The sequence below is a fragment of the Ochotona princeps genome, chromosome 26 (genome assembly GCF_030435755.1).
Source record: "Ochotona princeps isolate mOchPri1 chromosome 26, mOchPri1.hap1, whole genome shotgun sequence".
NCBI classification, from domain to species: domain Eukaryota; kingdom Metazoa; phylum Chordata; class Mammalia; order Lagomorpha; family Ochotonidae; genus Ochotona; species Ochotona princeps.
In genome coordinates, this window is record NC_080857.1 from 27,210,982 (window position 1) to 27,229,946 (window position 18,965).

The following is an 18,965-nucleotide window of genomic DNA, read 5'->3' on the forward strand; positions in this document are numbered from 1 at the left end:
TGGATTCCTCCACCTTGTTGCAATATTACAGTTCAAATCTAGTCATGATTCTTTCATTGCAAACATGTACCATGCATAGAGTCCAGCATCTTATTGTCCAGATAAGTTCAACAGTTTCTTGGGGAGACCATCTCTGGTCTGAAAGCAGAGCTGGCAGAATACCATCCCAAAATTTGTAAAATTCTGAAGAAATATTTGGGTGATAAAAGCATGCCTGGCACAGGGGAATGATATTTTAGAATATTTAGACTAGTATTTTATATTTGAAGCAAATAGGTGGAGCTACACACTGGCAAAACCACAATAAATCCAAATCCAGAGTTTTTTGCCATTTGAATATTTCAGTGGGTTTTCATTAGAGCAGTGATGCAAGTTCTATGAACATTTCTCCAAGCTGGTTGAAGCTGACATCAATTTCCTTTCACTTGTACAGATAATTTCACCAAGAAGCTCAGATGCATGGATCAAAACCTTGAATACAGAAATCAGTTCTGATTTTTCTAAAAAAGAAAAAAAGCCAGTTAATTTATGTTATTTACATGAGAGACAAAGGAAACTCATCTTATTTGGATTTCTTCTACAATAGAGTGTGCTGGATCGGATCAAATCTGGCAGTCAGGAATTAAAACCTGGTCTCCCCTGTGGATAGCAAAGATTCAATCCATTCGACCAATTTCTGCTGCCTCCCAGGGTGCACTTGGCAGGAGGCTGAAGTCAAGCTGAGTTGGGTCTAGAAATGCAGTACTCTAGTATGGGCTCTAGCTATGTTAACCTCTAGGATAAATGCTTGCATCTGAATTTTCTCTCTGGATTGTCTGGTACTGCATCTAAAATATTTGAAGGAAGCCAATTAATTTAAAGGTAGTGCTTCCTTTATAATGAATCCTATAATCATCAAGATCTGTTTCAGAATTTCATTTATGTCTTTAGATTGAATAGCAGTGGGTGATGTCATGAATATCTTTGATAGAATCTGTGATTGATGATAGCAAAAAACATTGAAAGAGGAGGAAAATAACTTTGACAGAGCAATGAATATTTCCAAGTAATTTTACATTCATTGTTTTGCATTCCCATAAAATTAGTATTATTGTCTTCAATGTCAAAGATGTGCTGACACTCAGAGTCTGGCTGATCTCAAATCCCCCATGTGTTCCACGCTGGCTCTCCCTTTCCAGTGGAAATTTAATAATGGCTTTGGCTTCCTTGAGCCCCTGCTGTCCATTCTCTCTGCAGAAACTGCATCCAAATTGACAATATTGCCCTTCTGACAGAACTGTGCTGTTTTCAACCAAGGAAGCTTAGTGATTATAATGCAAGCGAGCCATGTGATATTTTTATCATTTGTTTCAGTATTGAGGTCTTGGAACTACTGTGTAGATCATCTGTCAATAGTATCTGATACATTATTGATAAACATAAAAAGGGTGGAAACTACAGCCAGGAAATCCATTCTGTTATTATCCATATGGTTCTAAAAAAATATAACCTGCATCTCTGCCCATTTATACCACTCTACAGTATTTTAAATAGACTCCCAAACTATCAAGATAATTACAGTGTGAGCCATCCTGTGCCAGATAGTTATGGCACATACTTGCCAATAACTGAGACAAAAAAATCCTGTGGGATAAAAATAACAGAAAAAATAGTATCCAGCTTCTTAAGAGAGCCAATGGCTTTCTTTAGAGAGGAAACACATGAAATATGAGTAATTATACCATGTAGTCACTTTGGGCAAGGGTATAATTGTTTACCTAAGCTTTTTTCTTATGGATTAGAATCTTGTGTTGCAGCCTAGTAGATTGATTTAACTGCTTCTCTTACTTCCTTTCATTTTTAAGATTAGACAATCCATGACAGAGAGGTTAATTGCAACCCAGTAGAGCTAAACTAATGTTTTATTAAGAAGGAGTTGGCATCCTGTGCTTTTAGGAGAACAAATGTTCTCATCATGCCATGAACAACTTACAGAGCAAGAATTGCACTCTTCATATTCAGCTGTCTGTTCACATTACCCCATATCGACCACATCTAAGTAACATCAGCAAAGTGTGCTGAATAATCATTGACACTGGTTAGGTCTCTGTAAAGGTGAGACCAGTAAATGTATCACTGGGAAAAGTTAGAACTGCTGATGTGCCTATTTCTCTGACCTCAGCAGTGTGGCTGCTCAGCTCTTTCAAAGTTTGACTGTACAACCGGCTTGCAGAGATCCAATGAGCTAATTTAGCTAAATAACACAAGCAGTTCTGGACATGTTCAAGACACAAGTGGGGTAGTCATAAAGAAACTCACTGTGGCACTGTTAGAGTAAAAATGTAAAGTACTTCAGTGTGCCTGAATGGGACACCCAGGTGATTGAGAAAGAGCGAATGCTCAATTCTCTGAGATTGTGGAGGTACATGCAGGAATCAGGTTGGTCTAGAGATATGGGGTGATGTACTGGTGCAGGGATGAGAAGGGGAGTTCTTAAGGGCTGCTGTGTTTCTCATGGCTTCTATTTTATTCAGAGAAGTGTTTATTTTTTTTGTTTTTGTTTTTCATTTTTTTTATTTTATTGTATTGTTGTTGACAATCTTTACGTAGTTAATTGTGGTTAAAAAAAAGGTTCAGGGGGTATAGGGAAGTGGGTAATACTATTATGTCCATATTGTTTCCATCATGTATCTGAGGTAAAGGGGGACATTGAGGGTGAAGCCCCTCCCGGTTTCCCGCCCACCCCAAGTCCCGGATGTGGGGCATGCTCTGAGATATTTGCTTGAGTGGTTTTAATAGTTCTCCAGTTATGAATCGCTGACATTTTCATTCGATGAGGTCGTCCACTGATTGATATGGTCCATCATAAAGTCACCGTTTGCCCCATATTTCGCTGCCAACATATAGCTGAGATGAATGATTGACCTGTTCTGTCTTCTGTCTTTCCTTGGTTAGAGTTCTGAGTCCAGCAGTTCGATTGGGGAGATCTCCAAAGAAACCTTGAGGTATTCCCAGACCAGATTCTTGTATGTTCTAGCAAGCACAGGGTCCGGCACAGTCCATCACCCCGATCAGCTGGTGGTTGCAATTGCTGGGTTGGTTCTGTTTTCAGTCCCAAGTTGCACTGGAACCAATGGGTGTTGCAGTCCAGTCTGGTTCTGCCCAGCACATACTCGGCCCTTACATCAACCAGTGGGAGCTGCAGCCTAGTTGGGGCGACCCACAATAACCCCCAGCAGGCCCACCCCCTACCCTGGTTTGCCAGTATGTGTAGCAGTAGACCAGTCTGTCCCCCATCCCATTTGGCTCTTGTGCTTGTCAATGGGTATTAAAGCTTAGTTCCATCTAACCAACTCAACCAGCCAGCCCTCACGGATGTTGTTGAGTGCCTCTCTGTCTAGCTACCTCAGCCCCCGTCCTAGTTTTCATGCTCTCCCGTGGGACTAGTGACCTGGGAAGGGGGAACCCACTTTTCCCCTCCCAGGTCTCTCTCACTCCCGGTTTATACACTCTTTAGGTGGTTCTGTGATTTGACTTGACAGAATTAGTCCCCAGTGCCAGCTTCTGCCAGCTGATGCTGTGGGCAAGCTCAAACATCCCTCACCTGCTCTAATTTATGCTTGCACCCACAGGAATAATCAGCCCAGCCTGTACTGGATTTGACTGCGGCACCCAACCAGCACACGTGAGATCCAGGAAGGGAGGGACAGAGCTGGCAAGGGGATTAAGGGGCTGGTCCCCTCGCCGGACAGCTACTCCCACTGGAGAGCGTGGGCTGGGATGGGGACAGACCAGACTAAGCAAGGCTGCAACACCTGTGCGCAGCATGTGGGCTATTCAGATAAGTGTTGGCAAGGGTATGTGCAGAGAAGGAGGACAGAATTGTTGAATAAACGTCTTGAGAAGCAAACATACTGATGCTTTGATCTGAAAATGTCATGGAGACTGGTCATAGACAAATAAGAAGGATTATTGAGCAGTTTAGGGAGGTTCTCACTGGGTACTCCTGTTGATTTAAAGGTGAAATCAAGAAGCTTCGCTTGGTGTGACGTCAGATTTAAGACTCTAGTGTGTACAAGTCAGTGTGGGATCAGGTATGGCGGTCTGTCACCTGCATCGGCCACTCCCCAAGCAGATGACTGCATTCAAACACACAACACATGTGTTCAGACCTTAGAATGCAGTATCAGGAGGATCCCCTCAGTTACAGAGGCCTGTGCAGTGGACAGCATGCCCAGATGCACACCGGAGGCATGACAGCCAGCTTACCTAGGCCAGCAGAGGACATCAAGTGTCTTGTCAGAGAATGAAAAGCAGAACTGGTTGACCCATTCTCCTGGCCAAAGTTTGCAACATGTTCCTGGGCCTATAGAAGCATTAAGGTGGACTTGGTCATCCAATAGACCTTGGAAAGATTTTTCTCAGGTCTGTTGCAATGAAACCGACGACATCCCAGAACTACCAACATACCTGGGACACTCTTCCCCACGTCAGGGTCTTTAAGGCCTCATCAAAGGGCCATCCTCCATCCACAGGAGCCAATGTCGCTTGACAGCAAGGAGTAGCCTGCTTCCCTTAACTGCTCCAAACAGGGAAGAAAAAAAAAAAGAAAAAATTTTCTCACACAAATACCTCAACCCTCCCCACCCTAATTGGAGACCCACATGGGTATGCATCCCTTTCAAATATGTAAACTATTAAAAAATAAAAAAAAATGAGAAAAAGGTAGAATCAAATAGTACTTGCTTTGCATGAATTTTTCATCTTTTAGGACATTTCAGTTTGAAAGCACTCTCGGCTTTGATTTCTCTAGGGATTTAAAAAATTCTTTCCTCGTTTTTCTTCTTAAATTATTCTATTCTGATTTGTCCTCCACCGGCATTACTTTCCTGCTCTGCCTCCACACTCCCGCTAACTTCTCCAGCTCAAAGCTCTTTATTCTGAGTGATGACGGCACCTGCTAAAAGCATATTTACTTGTTTATGCTCTCACTTTGCTGTGTGTAACACAGAGGTTGTTTTCATCCACTTTCTTAATTCGTCCTCATTTATTGAACAAAATTATATCTATCATCCATTGAATGTTAGTCACAGCGTTAAACGATCAGGCATAACCAGAATAAGGGTGAGCAACTAAACTATATATCATGCAATAAGCTGTTTTTTTATCAATGTTCAAACATAGATTAACCCCTACTATGCTAGTTAAAACACTTTTAGACTGATTCATCAATATTGCCTTTTTGCTTTTTGTTTCTTTCTGTTAATTATCAAACACAGCCTTATTTTACCCAAGAAGAAAAAAATAAATGTGTTTTCTTATCACTGTGTAAGGTTTTTTCCCCCTTCCTTTAGGAAACTAGAATGAGATAAAGGGATAGAATATTCCTTGATCATACTGATTTCTTATGTAAAAGTAGCTGTATACATGCATGGATACACTTGAATAAGTTCTTTTAGATATTTGGCATAGCAACTCCTGTTACTCATTCACAAAGTGGTATGTGCTTAAAAGAATGTAAATAGATGAGCAGAAAATAGCAGTACGCTTTCACTCCCATGTTTCTCTTTCATCACGCATTCACTTCCTTGCATACTATTATGAAATGAAAGAACACCTGTTATATGGTGATTTGTATCTTCTACATGTCATTGAATGTATTTCTTCAGTATCTTCTTTGTTTTTGGTTTTGCAAAATATTTTGGGGGTAAATCTTACTCCATGTGGAGGATGCAATAGACTTCTCTTTTAATCTGACTCTGATGTGTAAAGGAGTATGACATTACCTGTCTTAAAATATGAACTTCAGTAAGTGAAAGATTGGCTGGGATGTTTTTAGGAGCAATCATTGAGATTATAATATTCAGGTGGTATAAAGCTGAATACCAGGTAGTAACTCCAAACAGTATGGCTAATACAGTTTCTGTTATCTGAAGACAGTATCTTTCATTTTATCCTACAAAATCAAACCAAACCCAAACTCAGTGATAATAAAAAAATAAAGCTTGCTTTTAATTATGATTTTAAAGTTACAAATATTTTTTTAAATTAATGTGCGGTCTGTTCTATTAACTTCTGAGCATGGAGTGATGAACACTGCGTAGTGAGAATGGCTGATATATTAACCAACAACTAGACCGATGGTGTTAATGTTGCTTGAGGTTTGTGTCCTATGGCTTGAATGTGCAGAGAAGGATTCCTTTCTTTTATGGGGAGGCCAAGAACACTTCTGGAGGGAAATAGTACTTTAATAGTCGGAAGTCGAAGTGAGTTTATCAGCCAGACACACTGGGGACAGACAGGAAATTCTCAGCAGGGAGAAACATGTGGACACATCATAACATGTGCAACAAATCCATGGTGCATTTAGTTTTAACCTTGAATTTATTCTTCATCCAGTGTGCTACTGGTTTTGATAAGGCTGAAATAGGCAGAGCATGTGAGAAAGTGGCAGGAGATGGACACAGAGCAAATTTTGGGGGTTAGAAATCAGATGAATTATACACCAGAATATACAATGTAGTGTCATCCTGTGGGTTTCTGGACTGTTGTTAAAAGGGTCGAAGTAGGGACAGAAAAAAGATGGCCGACTGCAGAGAGCTGGTGTAGGGTGGAGTAGGGAAGGAGGGGAGCCGATCCAGCAGAGAAGCAGGCCAGGAGGTGCGAAACTGTAGGGAGAAGAACGAGAAGGTCACTGGAGTCCACTAAAGCAAGAAGATCTACACAGCGTGAAGGAACAGCCGCAAAAAGTAGGAAAGAAAATACAGCACGCCGCGAGAAACCTGGTGAGTCACGATCCCAGGCAGGGGGAAGGCGGCGGAGGCTCAACCGCCCCAGGGAAAACAGAGGCGGCTGGAAGGATAGGCGCCCACACCGACAGGGGCACCAGTCCCCTGGAAGGCAGGAGCCCCCAGAGGAGGCTACTGGACTGATCATTGGGTGCATCATCCCTGCAGAAGTGGAGGAAAAGCAGGGGAGATTTCCCAGAGGCTTGCCTACCCGCTGCTCAGCGGCTGAGGGAGAGTGCAGAGGGAACAGGAGCAGCGCTGTGGGACTGGGGCTCAGAGATCCCCGTATCGGCTCCGAGCTGTGGACTGGCTGTGGGAGAGTCAGTGGATCCTGTTGTTGGACTAGCCCTGAGCCCCAGAGGCTGGGCAACGCTCGACAGGGCCTCACGTCCTGGGCAGAGGAGCAGACTAGTGGGGGCATATCTCACCTCAAGGGCTCTGTGCCTCTCAGAGATCAGCTTCTACCCTTGAGAGAGTGCAGCTGAGGAAGTGGCTTCTTCAGGGCAGAGTCCCCAGCTGGGCTCAGCTAGAGAGGCCAGACCAGAGCGGGCTCAGCTGAACTGGCCGGACAGGTTTTCCCAGCAGGAGCCCACTCGGAAAGACCTGCCTGCGGTGTTGCAGCCCTCAGCGGAGCAGCGCTTCCGAGTTTGGCACTGGGGCCGCGGAGATTTCCAGCCCAGCACAGGCCGGGGTTGGGGATTTTAGACTCCGAGCAGCAGGAGCCCCTGCTGTGCTAACCTCAAGCCCTGAAGGAGAGTCTCGGCTCAGCACTGAGGCGGAGACCCCCGCTGTATTAGCCTTGTGACCCAAAGCCCAGGCGCGGCTCAGCAGAGTGAATCTGTAGGGCACTGCCTTTGAGAGGGAGCCACAGGGGAAGGGGCCTGGCACTAGGGCTGGCCCACAAAGCCTCCTGACCCAGCTCAGGGCTGTGATCTACAGACCCTGAAAGCAGCTGGTGACTCAGGCAGTAAGCCCTGCTGGGCTCAGCCGGAGACCCCAAACCAGAGCCGGCTCAGCTGAATCACCGCTAAAATCTCAAAACAACAAGAAGCAAAAACACAATGAGGAGAAGTATCAGAAAAAGCAATGACCCAGAGGAAAGATCAAGCACTCCCTCCCAATACAACCAAAAACTAATCTCAATATCTGAGATGCAAGATGAAGACATAGAGGAACTATCAGATAAAGACTTTAAGAAGCTAATGATGAAATTCGTCAGAGAGAGTGAAAAGCGCTGGGAAGAGTCTAAGGCATTCGAAAACCATATCACTGCAGAAATAAATCAAATCAAAAAGGGAATCCTCGATATAGAGCACAAAATTGAAAGCCTAACCAACAGAATGAACACAGCAGAGGACAGAATATCAGAATTGGAAGACAATCAGAATGAAAGGCAGCAGCTCATCAAACAGTTGGAGACAAATCTAGAGAAAGCCAATAGGTCCATACAGGAAATGAAAGACAACCTCAAAAAATCAAATATTAGAATAATAGGCCTTCCCGAAGGAGTGGAAAAGGAGACAGGCTTGCAACGGGTGCTCAATGAGATAATACAGGAGAACTTCCAGAATATTGGAAATATAAATCCAGCACAAATCCAGGAAGGGCAAAGAACCCCCAGGAGATACGACCCAAACAAATCGTCTCCCAGACATGTGGTCCTCAAGCTACCTTCAAGTGAATACAAGGAAACCATTCTAAGACAAGTAAGAAAAAAGGATAAGATTACTTTCAGGGGAAGGGAAATCAGGATCACAGCCGACCTATCAGAAGAAACGCTCCAAGCAAGGAGAGAATGGGGTAAAACCTATCAAATCCTGAAACAAAACAACTGCCAACCAAGAATAATGTACCCAGCAAAGCTCTCATTTATATTCGAGAATGAAATCAAATACTTCAACAGTAAAGAGAAACTCGAAGAATACATCAACACGAAACCAGCTCTGGAAAATCTCCTCAGGAAGGTGCTAAACCCAGAAAGAAAAAATACAAACCAAAATCAAAGATGGCAAATGGGAAGACCTCCCCACTAAAATCCATACAAGAAAAGTCAACCAATCAAGAACTCTAATAGTCGCAAATACACACTTGCATACTTACACTCATGGCAGCCCAAAACCAATTCCTTTCAATATTATCTCTAAACACAAATGGCTTAAACTCACCAATCAAAAGGCATAGATTAACGGAATGGATCATCAAACAGCACCCAACTATATGTTGTCTACAAGAGACACATCTAACCAGAAAATCCTGTAAGAAATTTAAAGTGAAAGGATGGAAAAAGACATTTCATGCCAATGGACGAGAAAAAAAGGCTGGCGTAGCTGTTCTAATCTCAGATGACCTAGACTTCAAGCTGACAGACATCAAAAAGGACAGAGAAGGACATTATATATTGGTGAAGGGACTGATCCATCAAGAAGTAATTACAATCGTGAACATATATGCACCTAATTCCAATGCGCCTAGCTTCGTGAAGCAACTACTTACAGACTTAAGGGGAGACATAGATACACACACAATAATAGTGGGTGATCTTAACACCCCACTAACAACTATAGACAGATCAACAAAACAAAAACTCAACAAAGAAACAACAGAGCTCGTACAAACATTAGAACAACTAGACTTGGTAGACATTTATAGAATTTTTTATCCTAAGACCACAGATTATACATTTTTTTCAGCAGTGCATGGCACCTTCTCCAGGATCGACCACATGATAGGACACAAAGCAAATCTAAATAACTTCAAAAAGATAGGAATCATACCATGTACCCTCTCAGACCACCACGGAATGAAACTGGAAATCAGCAATTCAAAATGTCCCAGGAAATATAGAAACTCTTGGAGGCTGAACAATATGCTATTAAACGAACAATGGGTCAGGGAAGAAATTAAAGATGAGATCAAAAAATTTATGGAAACCAATGAAAACTCTGACACAACATTCCAAAACTTGTGGGACACTGCCAAAGCAGTGCTACGGGGTAAACTCATCGCAATTGGAGCTCATGTCAAGGCCCAAGAGAGTCGCCAAATACAGGAACTAACCACACACCTCCAGGAATTGGAAAAGCAGCAGCAGATGAGCCCCACACACAACAGGAAACAAGAAATCATCAAAACAAGGGAGGAAATCAACCAGATAGAAATAAAAAAAACCATACACAAAATCAACGAATCAAAAAGCTGGTTTTTTGAAAAGATAAACAAAATAGACACCCCGCTGGCCCGTCTGACAAAGAAAAAACAAGAGAAAGCAAGAATTAACAGCATCAAAGATGAAAAAGGCAACATAACAACAGACATTACAACCATTAAGAACATAATCAGAAATTACTACAAAGCACTGTACTCCAACAAATCAGAAGACCACCAAGAAATGGAAAAGTTCTTAGACTCACACAACCTGCCAAAACTTAGCCCAGAGGCAACAATCAACCTGAACAAACCCATAACTGAAGCAGAGATTGAATCAGTGATTAAAGACCTCCCAACAAAGAAAAGCCCAGGCCCAGACGGCTTCACTACAGAATTCTACAAAACATTCCGAACAGAACTAACTCCAATCCTCTACAAACTCTTCAAAACAATAGAAAAGGAAGCAACCCTTCCAAACTCATTCTATGAAGCCAACATTACCTTAATCCCAAAACCGGGCAGAGATCCTACAGAGAAAGAAAACTACAGACCTATCTCTTTGATGAACATTGATGCTAAGATTCTCAACAAAATCCTAGCCAACAGAATTCAAAAACACATCAGACAGATCATTCATCCAGATCAAGTAGGATTCATCCCTGGAATGCAGGGATGGTTCAACATTCGCAAATCCATAAATGTGATACACCACATCCAAAAACTGAAAAACAAGAATCACATGATAGTATCAATAGATGCAGAAAAAGCTTTCGACAAAATTCAGCACAACTTCCTGCTAAAGACCCTAACCAAGGTAGGCATAGATGGAAAAATCCACAACATAATCAAAGCAATATATGCAAAACCCAATGCCAGCATCATACTGAATGGAGAAAAACTGGAACCCTTCCCACTGAGATCTGGAACAAGACAGGGATGTCCGCTTTCTCCGCTGCTATTCAACATAGTTCTAGAGGTACTCGCTGAGGCCATAAGACAAGAAAAAGAAATCAAAGGAATCCAAATGGGAAATGAAGAAGTCAAGCTTTCACTATATGCAGATGACATGATTCTTTATATGGAAGAGCCAAAAGGCTCAACACAGAGACTACTAGAACTTATACGAGAGTTCGGTAGAGTGGCAGGGTACAAAATTAATGAACAAAAATCAACAGCCATAGTGTATGCTAACAGCCCCAAGTTGGAAAAAGATCTAACCAGCAAGATACCATTCAAAGTAACAAAGGAAAGCATGAAGTATCTGGGAATTAACCTAACCAAAAATGTAGGAGACCTATTCGAGGAAAACTACAAACTACTTAAAAAAGAAATTGAACAAGATCTAGAAAGATGGAGTAACATCCCATGCTCCTGGATAGGTAAAATCAATATCATTAAAATGTCTATACTGCCAAAAGCAATATATACATTCAACGCAATCCCAATCAAATTGCCCAAAACATTCTTCACAGACCTGGAAACAATGATTCAAAGGTTCATCTGGAAACACAAAAAACCACGAATAGCTAGAACCATTCTCAAGAACAGGAAGTTAGCAGGGGGAATCACAGTTCCGGACCTCTGGACATACTATAGGGCAGTGGTTATCAAAACAGCCTGGTACTGGCACAAAAATAGAGAAGAAGATCAATGGAGCAGAATAGAAACACCAGATGGGAACCCACAGAAATACAGCCAAATAATCTTTGACAAAAAGACAAACGACAACCCAGGCAAATGGGAAGGTCTGTTCAATAAATGCTGTTGGGACAACTGGTTGATAGCCTGCAGAAACAAAAAGATAGACCCACATCTCTCACCATATACTAAGATCAAATCCAAATGGATAAAAGATTTAAACCTACATCCAGAAACCTTCAAACTTTTGGAAGAAAATGTTGGAAACACACTGGAACACTTAGGGGTAGGCCCTCACTTCCTAAAAAAGACTCCAGATGCAGTAGAAATCAAGACCAAAATAAACAATTGGGACCTCATCAAACTAAGAAGCTTCTGTACAGCTAGAGAAACAATCAGCAAAGTAAAAAGGCAACCCACAGAATGGGAGAAGATCTTTGCACACGACTTAGGTGATAGAGGGCTGATCTCCAGAATATACAAAGAGCTACAAAACAACCAAAATGTCAAAACAAACAAGCCACTCAAGAAATGGGCACGGGAAATGGGCAAACACTTCACAAAGGAACAAACCCAAATGGCAAATAAACATATGAAAAAATGCTCAAGTTCCCTGGCAATAAGGGAAATCCAAATTAAAACATCAATGAGGTACCACCTAACGCCAGTAAGACTGGCCCACATGAATAAAAGCACCAACAACACTTGTTGGCGAGGTTGCGGGGAAAAGGGAACCCTACTCCACTGCTGGTGGGGCTGCAGGCTGGTACAGCCTCTATGGAAATCAGTATGGAGGACATTCAAACAACTCAAATACAACATACCGTATGACCCGGCAATAGCACTCCTAGGAATATATCCAGAACACTTGTTTTATGAGAAACCAACATGCACTCCTATGCTCATAGCAGCACAATCAGTAATTGCAAAGACATGGAAGCAACCAAAATGCCCATCAACAGAGGATTGGATAAGAAAGCTATGGTTCATCTACTCCATGGAATACTACTCAGCTATTAAACAAAACAAAATGCAGTTCTTTGTGGCCAAATGGGCCAAACTGGAAACCATAATGCTAAGGGAAATGAGCCAATCCCAAAAGGTTAAATACCACATATTTGCCTTAATTTAAGATGACACGATGTTATGTATAACAAGTTATGTTATGAATGTTATATGTTGTGTATAAACCTAAATTGAAATGTCAATGAGTTGGTCACAGAAGGTGGATAAGAAATCGCATTTACTTTTACCATATTGGTTACTCGTTACTATGTCAATTAATTCCATGGTGATGTAAATTTTTGCTGATGGTATGTTGGAGCTTTTAATTGATCGGGATGATAGTCTGCTGGCTCTGTCTTCAGACCAGAGAGTGTATACCTAAGAAGCCGTTGAACTTATCTGGACAATAAGATGCTGGACTCTATGTTTGGTATATGCTTGCAATGGGGGAATCTCAACTGAACTTGAACTGTGGTTATGCAACAAGGTGGAGGAATCCACCATGGTGGGAGGGTTTGGGGAGGGGTGGGGAGAATCCCAGTACCTATGAAACTGTGTCACATAATACAATGTAATTAATGAATTTAAAATTAAAAAAAAAAAAAAAAAAAAAAAAAGGGTCGAAGTAAGTGATCGGTGTGATCAGATCTGTGCCTTATAAAAGTCTCTGTCAGCGCATGTAGTCGTTTGGTATCTGATCCGAGTGAAGAATGATGTGTTGTCTGACATAGCAAGGTTGGGAAAGCGTGGGTAGTGGGAGGCTTGCAGTTGAGAATTTCTGTGTTGATGCTGAGTGTTTAGTGTGAGCGGGAGGCACATCTTTGTTTTTTTCCAGCACACTGCACAGGCTACCTGGGGTTGAATGCACTTTGGAGTTTCTGAAAACTCCCATGTTTTTAGTCAGTAGGATGAAGTCCATTTAGGAGGAAGTAATAAGAACCATCCATAAATTGATATGTTTGCTTTTTGTTTCCTGTGTCAGTTATTGAACACACAGAGGGGGTGGAAATGATAAGGCTACATAAACCCCAAGTGAAGTTGGAATTTCACTGAAGAGAGAAGTAAAACAATGCCGCTAGCATTGTGGTTGGCATCATCCCAGGATTCCTTCCATCATTTTCTTGTGGCATTCTCTTTAATTTAATAATTTGCATTTTAGCTATTCCTTTGTACTATCAGAAGTTTTCCGTTTTAAAGATAGTGTTTGTGACCGCCCTAGCAAAGGATAATTCTGTAAAATTGTTGAAATAGTTCTAATGAGATCACTAATGGATCAGAGCTTCTGACAAAGGATAATTGGGAGAGGACCAGAGTATGGGTTGCTTCTTCTCCTATTCACATTAAACTGAAATTTGCTTGCAATCATTAATTTTAATAATAATGACAAGTTGAGTTCCTAAGAAAAAAAATTCTTTTCCATTAAATTCACATTGTTTGTTCAGAAGTTACTGCTCTTCCAGGAAACATTTTTAGGACTGTTAAAAACAATTTTTAAATCTCCCTATCGTTGTTAATGAACCACATTTTGTTACATTGTAAGAAATATCGAGGTATGTGGCATAATCATAATATGTGAGATTGTTTGAAACCATGCATTATTCTGTGTGTACATCATTACACAACTACAGTAGGACTATTTTTATTAGGGTAATGCTGCCGATTATAGTTAACCAACTTCCAATTTACCACAGTTTAATATAATGAGGACATTATATTAATATTCTCGCTCATAGAAAGTCCAGGAAAATGATCCTGGCTGGCCTATGGCTGTGTTCCATGCAGTGATTCTGTTCCTTTGTGATTCCTTGAGGGCTTTGTTTGAATTCAGCCGCTAGAAGTCGTGAGAAACCTCAAGTCCCACTTTCTTTCTAAGTTGTGGCATGAAAGCAGTATGTACTACTTTTGCTTGCATTCCATTGGTAAGAACTGGGGACATGGGATACACCTCGATGCAAGGAGTGCTGGGAAATGTATTCCTGGCCTGAGCAGCTGTTACCCCCAGTCACAAACCCATGCAATGGAGTGGAAGTGCAGAATTTTGTGGACAGTGGCTATACAAAAATTGCACATAAAGATTGCTCTTAATTTCATAGCTATATTTCAAATATATGATAATGACTCTGCTGAAAATAAAGCTGTAGATGAATATTTTGTATTTGTTCTGAATATGAGGTGTTGCCTGAGATATTCTGCAAATTTCACTAAGAATATTGGCTAATGTAGTGTTTTATCATGCCTGAAAAACTCAGATCTTTCTTTCCTTATCTTTAAGGCTGGACCAAATTTGCCCGGCTGACACGGGCTTTGACAAATAGTCGGAGTGTTTTGCAGCAGCTCACGCCAATGAACAAAACAGAGGTGGTCCACAAGCACTCAAGACTGGCTGAAGTAAGTGGAAGACTCATGGCTTCCTGAGGTGGTGGTACAAGCAGCTGCTATGCCAAAACTCATTCACTGTAGACAACTATGGCCACTATTTATAAGCACAAAGCTAGTCATTTATTTTTTCCCTTGTTAGCAAACCAGAAATCCCCAACATTCATTTCTTTTTATCCTGTCTACCTTTGGAAACAGGAATGTGGTTATTGGCATCCTGGGTGGTGTATGCACAGTGTGAGGGTTCCTTTTAGCAAATAGGAAAGGGGTTCCAGTCACGTCTTCATTTTGAGGATGTAGCAAACATGGAGGCTGTGCTCAGTGCTTAGGACTATGCAGAGGATGCTGCACTGAGCACGAACTGGGCTGTCATCAAGGAACCAAAGATAGAGTAGGGCCTGGCGTGATAGTCTAGTGGTTAAATTCTCACCTTGCATGCTAGCGCATGCAAGGTGCCAGGTTGAGTCCTGGCTACTGCACTTGCCTTCTGGTTCCCTGCTTGTGGCCTGAGAAAGCAGTAGGGAATGGCCCTACACCCACGTGGGAGACCTGGAAGGAGCTGCTAGCACCTGGCTTTGGATCGGTTCAGCTCTAGCTGTTGTGGTGTGAACCAGTCGATGGAAGATCTTTCTCTCATTCTCTCTTCCTCTGTGTAGATCTGCTTTTCCAATAAGAAGATAAAATAAATCTTTAACAATATGAAAGATACAAGGATGGACAGAGGGAGCTCATGGTGAGGTGCCCACATAGACATCGACCTTCCTTCAAGGAAGGCTGCCCAAGTGAGAGGGTACCTAGGCTGAATGAACCCTGCAGGCAAAATGTGAGTGGATTAAATACAAGAGGGATGGAGGACATCCCCACCAGGGAGGTCAGCGTGGGCAAAAAGCCAGAGATAAGGTCATGTGACAGTGTTTCGCTTGACTTCAGAGTGCCTGCTTTCCGGTGAAAAAGGAAGTGTGCTGTCGTGGATACGATAAGATGCTGGTAGCTGAGTCTAAATGTGCCAGGAAAATGACATGATCCCATGTGTGCCTCAGAAAAGCCTCTAAAGGGAGACTGGTTCCATTTAAAGAAAGTTTTATTTTTTGGAGTAGTACCATGATTTTATTGCAGTTTTAAAAATCTATTTAATTGAAATCAAAGAGAGCTCCATGACAGCTTGGACTGGTTTGGACAGGAAGTACAGCCCCGACTCCATCTGGGTCTCCATGTGGGTGAGGGGGCCAGGTTCTTGGGCTGTCTTCTGCTTTCCCAGGCACATCAGCAGGGAGTTGCATTGGAAGCTGAGCGGCTGGTGCTCTGACATGGAAGTCTGTTGTTGCAGGTGGCTGTTTCAGAGCAATGTTTCCATAAGCATAGTCCCCCTATTTTATATGTTAAAAAACAAAACAAAACGAAAACTTAATTTTAAGAAGGAGTTCATAGCTTTCACTAACTTGTCAAGGCAGTAGTTGGCTGTAGAAGACCAGCACAATCAAATGGTTTAGTTCCTGTGAGGGCAACTGCAGGCAGGCCTTGACATTCAATAACTCTGTAGCCATCTTTTACTTTTTTTTTTTTTTAAACTGAAGTGTGGCCCATAAATGAGAGACATATCTGAAGGGCCCATGGCAAAAAAAAAAATTTGGCCACCCCTAATCAAGTGGGATCCAAAACCCAAAGGTGATTAAGATCTTTTGCTTGACCTAGTGGTCCTGTGATATTCTAAGTTAGCTAAAATAACCGTAGCCTGAAGCAAGGTAGTGGGGGCAGAAGCAGACAGATGGCAGACATCAAGATGAGATCAACACATTCCTTTTTGAGTTTTTTTTTTTTTTTTTTTTTTTTTTGAGAGAAAAAGACAGTGGCAGAAGGATGAGAGAAAAAAAGAGTGAGCTAATTCTTACATCTGCTGGTTTAGTTTCTAAATACCTGCAATGTTTTGGGCTGTGGAACCTGAAAGTTGGAACCCAGGATGCTGTCTGGGTCTCCCACAAGACTGGCAGACACCCAGTACCTGAGGCATGACTGGTTATCCCCTACTGTCTACAATGGCAGGGACCTGGATGGGGAGTGAAAGCTGGCCCTTGGATCCAAACACACCATTGTGAGGATGTGTCGTTTGGACAGCCCAGTGAGCATCTTAAGCCCTAGGCTATACACCTTCCTGAACACATTTCTTGCTAGACCACAACTGCTTGTACTTTAAGATGAACCAAGGACAGTTTTGTGTATTTGACTTCAGCAGCTGGGTTGATAATATAGTCGGTTAGTAAAACGTGGAATACAGTAGGAGGGAGAGGTGGTTTGTGCACAATGATTGCGAATTCATTTTGAACATGATTTTGGACCTGCTAAGTGCAGGTGCCTACATGGCAGCAGGATTGACAGGGCTGCCACCCCATGGGGATCTTTTGGTTTGGATTGCAGGCTTTGGTGTCACCCTCATAGATGTGGCTGTTAAAGTCATGAGGCAGTGGACCCTTGAGAGAGAACCAAGACCAAAGGGAAAGGGAATGAAAAGAGAAATCCAGAGTAACATTTCCCAACTTTGCATAGACGTTAACTAGAGTTCAGAAAGGGTTAGAAAATGAGTCGTGTTCCCTGCGTTTGGAGGGCTCTGGAGGGTTTTTTTTTTTTTTTAGTGCACAACTAACAAAGATGCTTGTTATGGTTTTCTGCTCTACATAGCACTGTTAGCTTGGGGAAAGATGAATTCTTTGATGTACAGACAGGTTTTCTAAAGACAAAGTAAGACACATGCATAACTAAATATTAAGTAGCAATGATGCAATGTTTTCAAAGATGATATGCAGTTAGTACGAGACCTGAAGAAGATAGTTAGATATGACCTCCAATAATGCTTCTTCTTCAATATTACTTGGTTTTATGACTGATTTTTCTCTTTCTATGAATTATCCAATTCTTTCTAAAAATGAAGCTGAAGTGTGGAAGCTTATTTTGGTGAATGTTAGGCTTTCTTAGTCCTAATTACTGCTGGGTCCTCACTATACCTTCCCCCCCTTATGTTTATATTTATTTATTTGTATTTTTTGCTTTTTGTATATTTTAAAATTTCAATTTAGTTAAATATGATTTCATGTATTTCAAAGACACAGCTTATAAAAAAAATTGTGAAGAATGAAAACAGACCTCATGTATTACATATATACAATTGTAAGATGACAGTCATATTTCCCCCTTCCCAATCCTTACTATACTTTATTCAGAATTTCTCTTTCTTTTTTTTACACAAAGAGCAAGAACCCTTTTTGAGACGTGGGGTGGGACAGTCACAGAGAAGAAAATCCTTTATCTTAATACCAGGGATAACTTTTCTTGTGTCAACATGGCTATTTTTGAAGATTTATTCCTACCTTTCCAAGGTTTTTTTTTTTTTTTTTTTTGGCTGTACCTGTTGATTCATGTTTGCTTTGTGGCATCCATATGCATTTACTTGAAAGGGAGAGAGAGAAAGATACACGCATGCGGATAGCTCCTGTTTTCTCGTCCACTCCCCAGATGCTTACAATACCTGGAGAGGGACCAAATCAAAGCCAGGACTGGGAGTTCAGTCCACGTGTCACACAGTATCCAAGTACTTGAGTCTTTGCCTGCTGTCCCCTCCCCCCTTCAGGGCCTGCAATAGCAAGAGCTGGAGTCAGGAGCAGACCTGTGATGGAATGCGGTATCCCACCCGGAGCCTTAATTCCTCGGACACACATCTGATCTCTGATGTTATGTTTTTCCTGTTCGTAAAGCTGATCCCAACAGAAAACTGCTTCCTCTTGGATTTTAGGCTTGATTTCAGAGGACCTGAGATCATAATTTTTCAAAAGCGATTTAGTTATACATATGTAGTTTAGGCTATTGGTTTTCCAAAGAGACACCCTAAGAAATAACAAGTTTGCACAGGCACATCGTTTTTTTTTTTTGTTTGTTTGTTTGTTTATTTCTACTCAAAGGACTTATACGTTTGGCATGACAGAACTTAGTTTTTGCTGTGGAATTTCAGGTTCTTTCACCTTTTCCAAATCACATTTGATCTCG

The 18,965-nt window shown here is 41.7% G+C and overlaps 1 protein-coding gene across 1 annotated transcript in view; it reads left to right on the top strand.

Moving 5' to 3' along the window:
* KCNH5 (potassium voltage-gated channel subfamily H member 5) overlaps nt 1-18,965 on the top strand; it is a 240,630-nt gene that overhangs the window by 35,742 nt on the left and 185,923 nt on the right. The window contains exon 5 of the mRNA XM_004584494.3: nt 14,830-14,945. Within this exon, the coding sequence (XP_004584551.1) occupies nt 14,830-14,945 (116 nt within the window). The remainder of the gene's footprint in view (nt 1-14,829; nt 14,946-18,965) is intronic.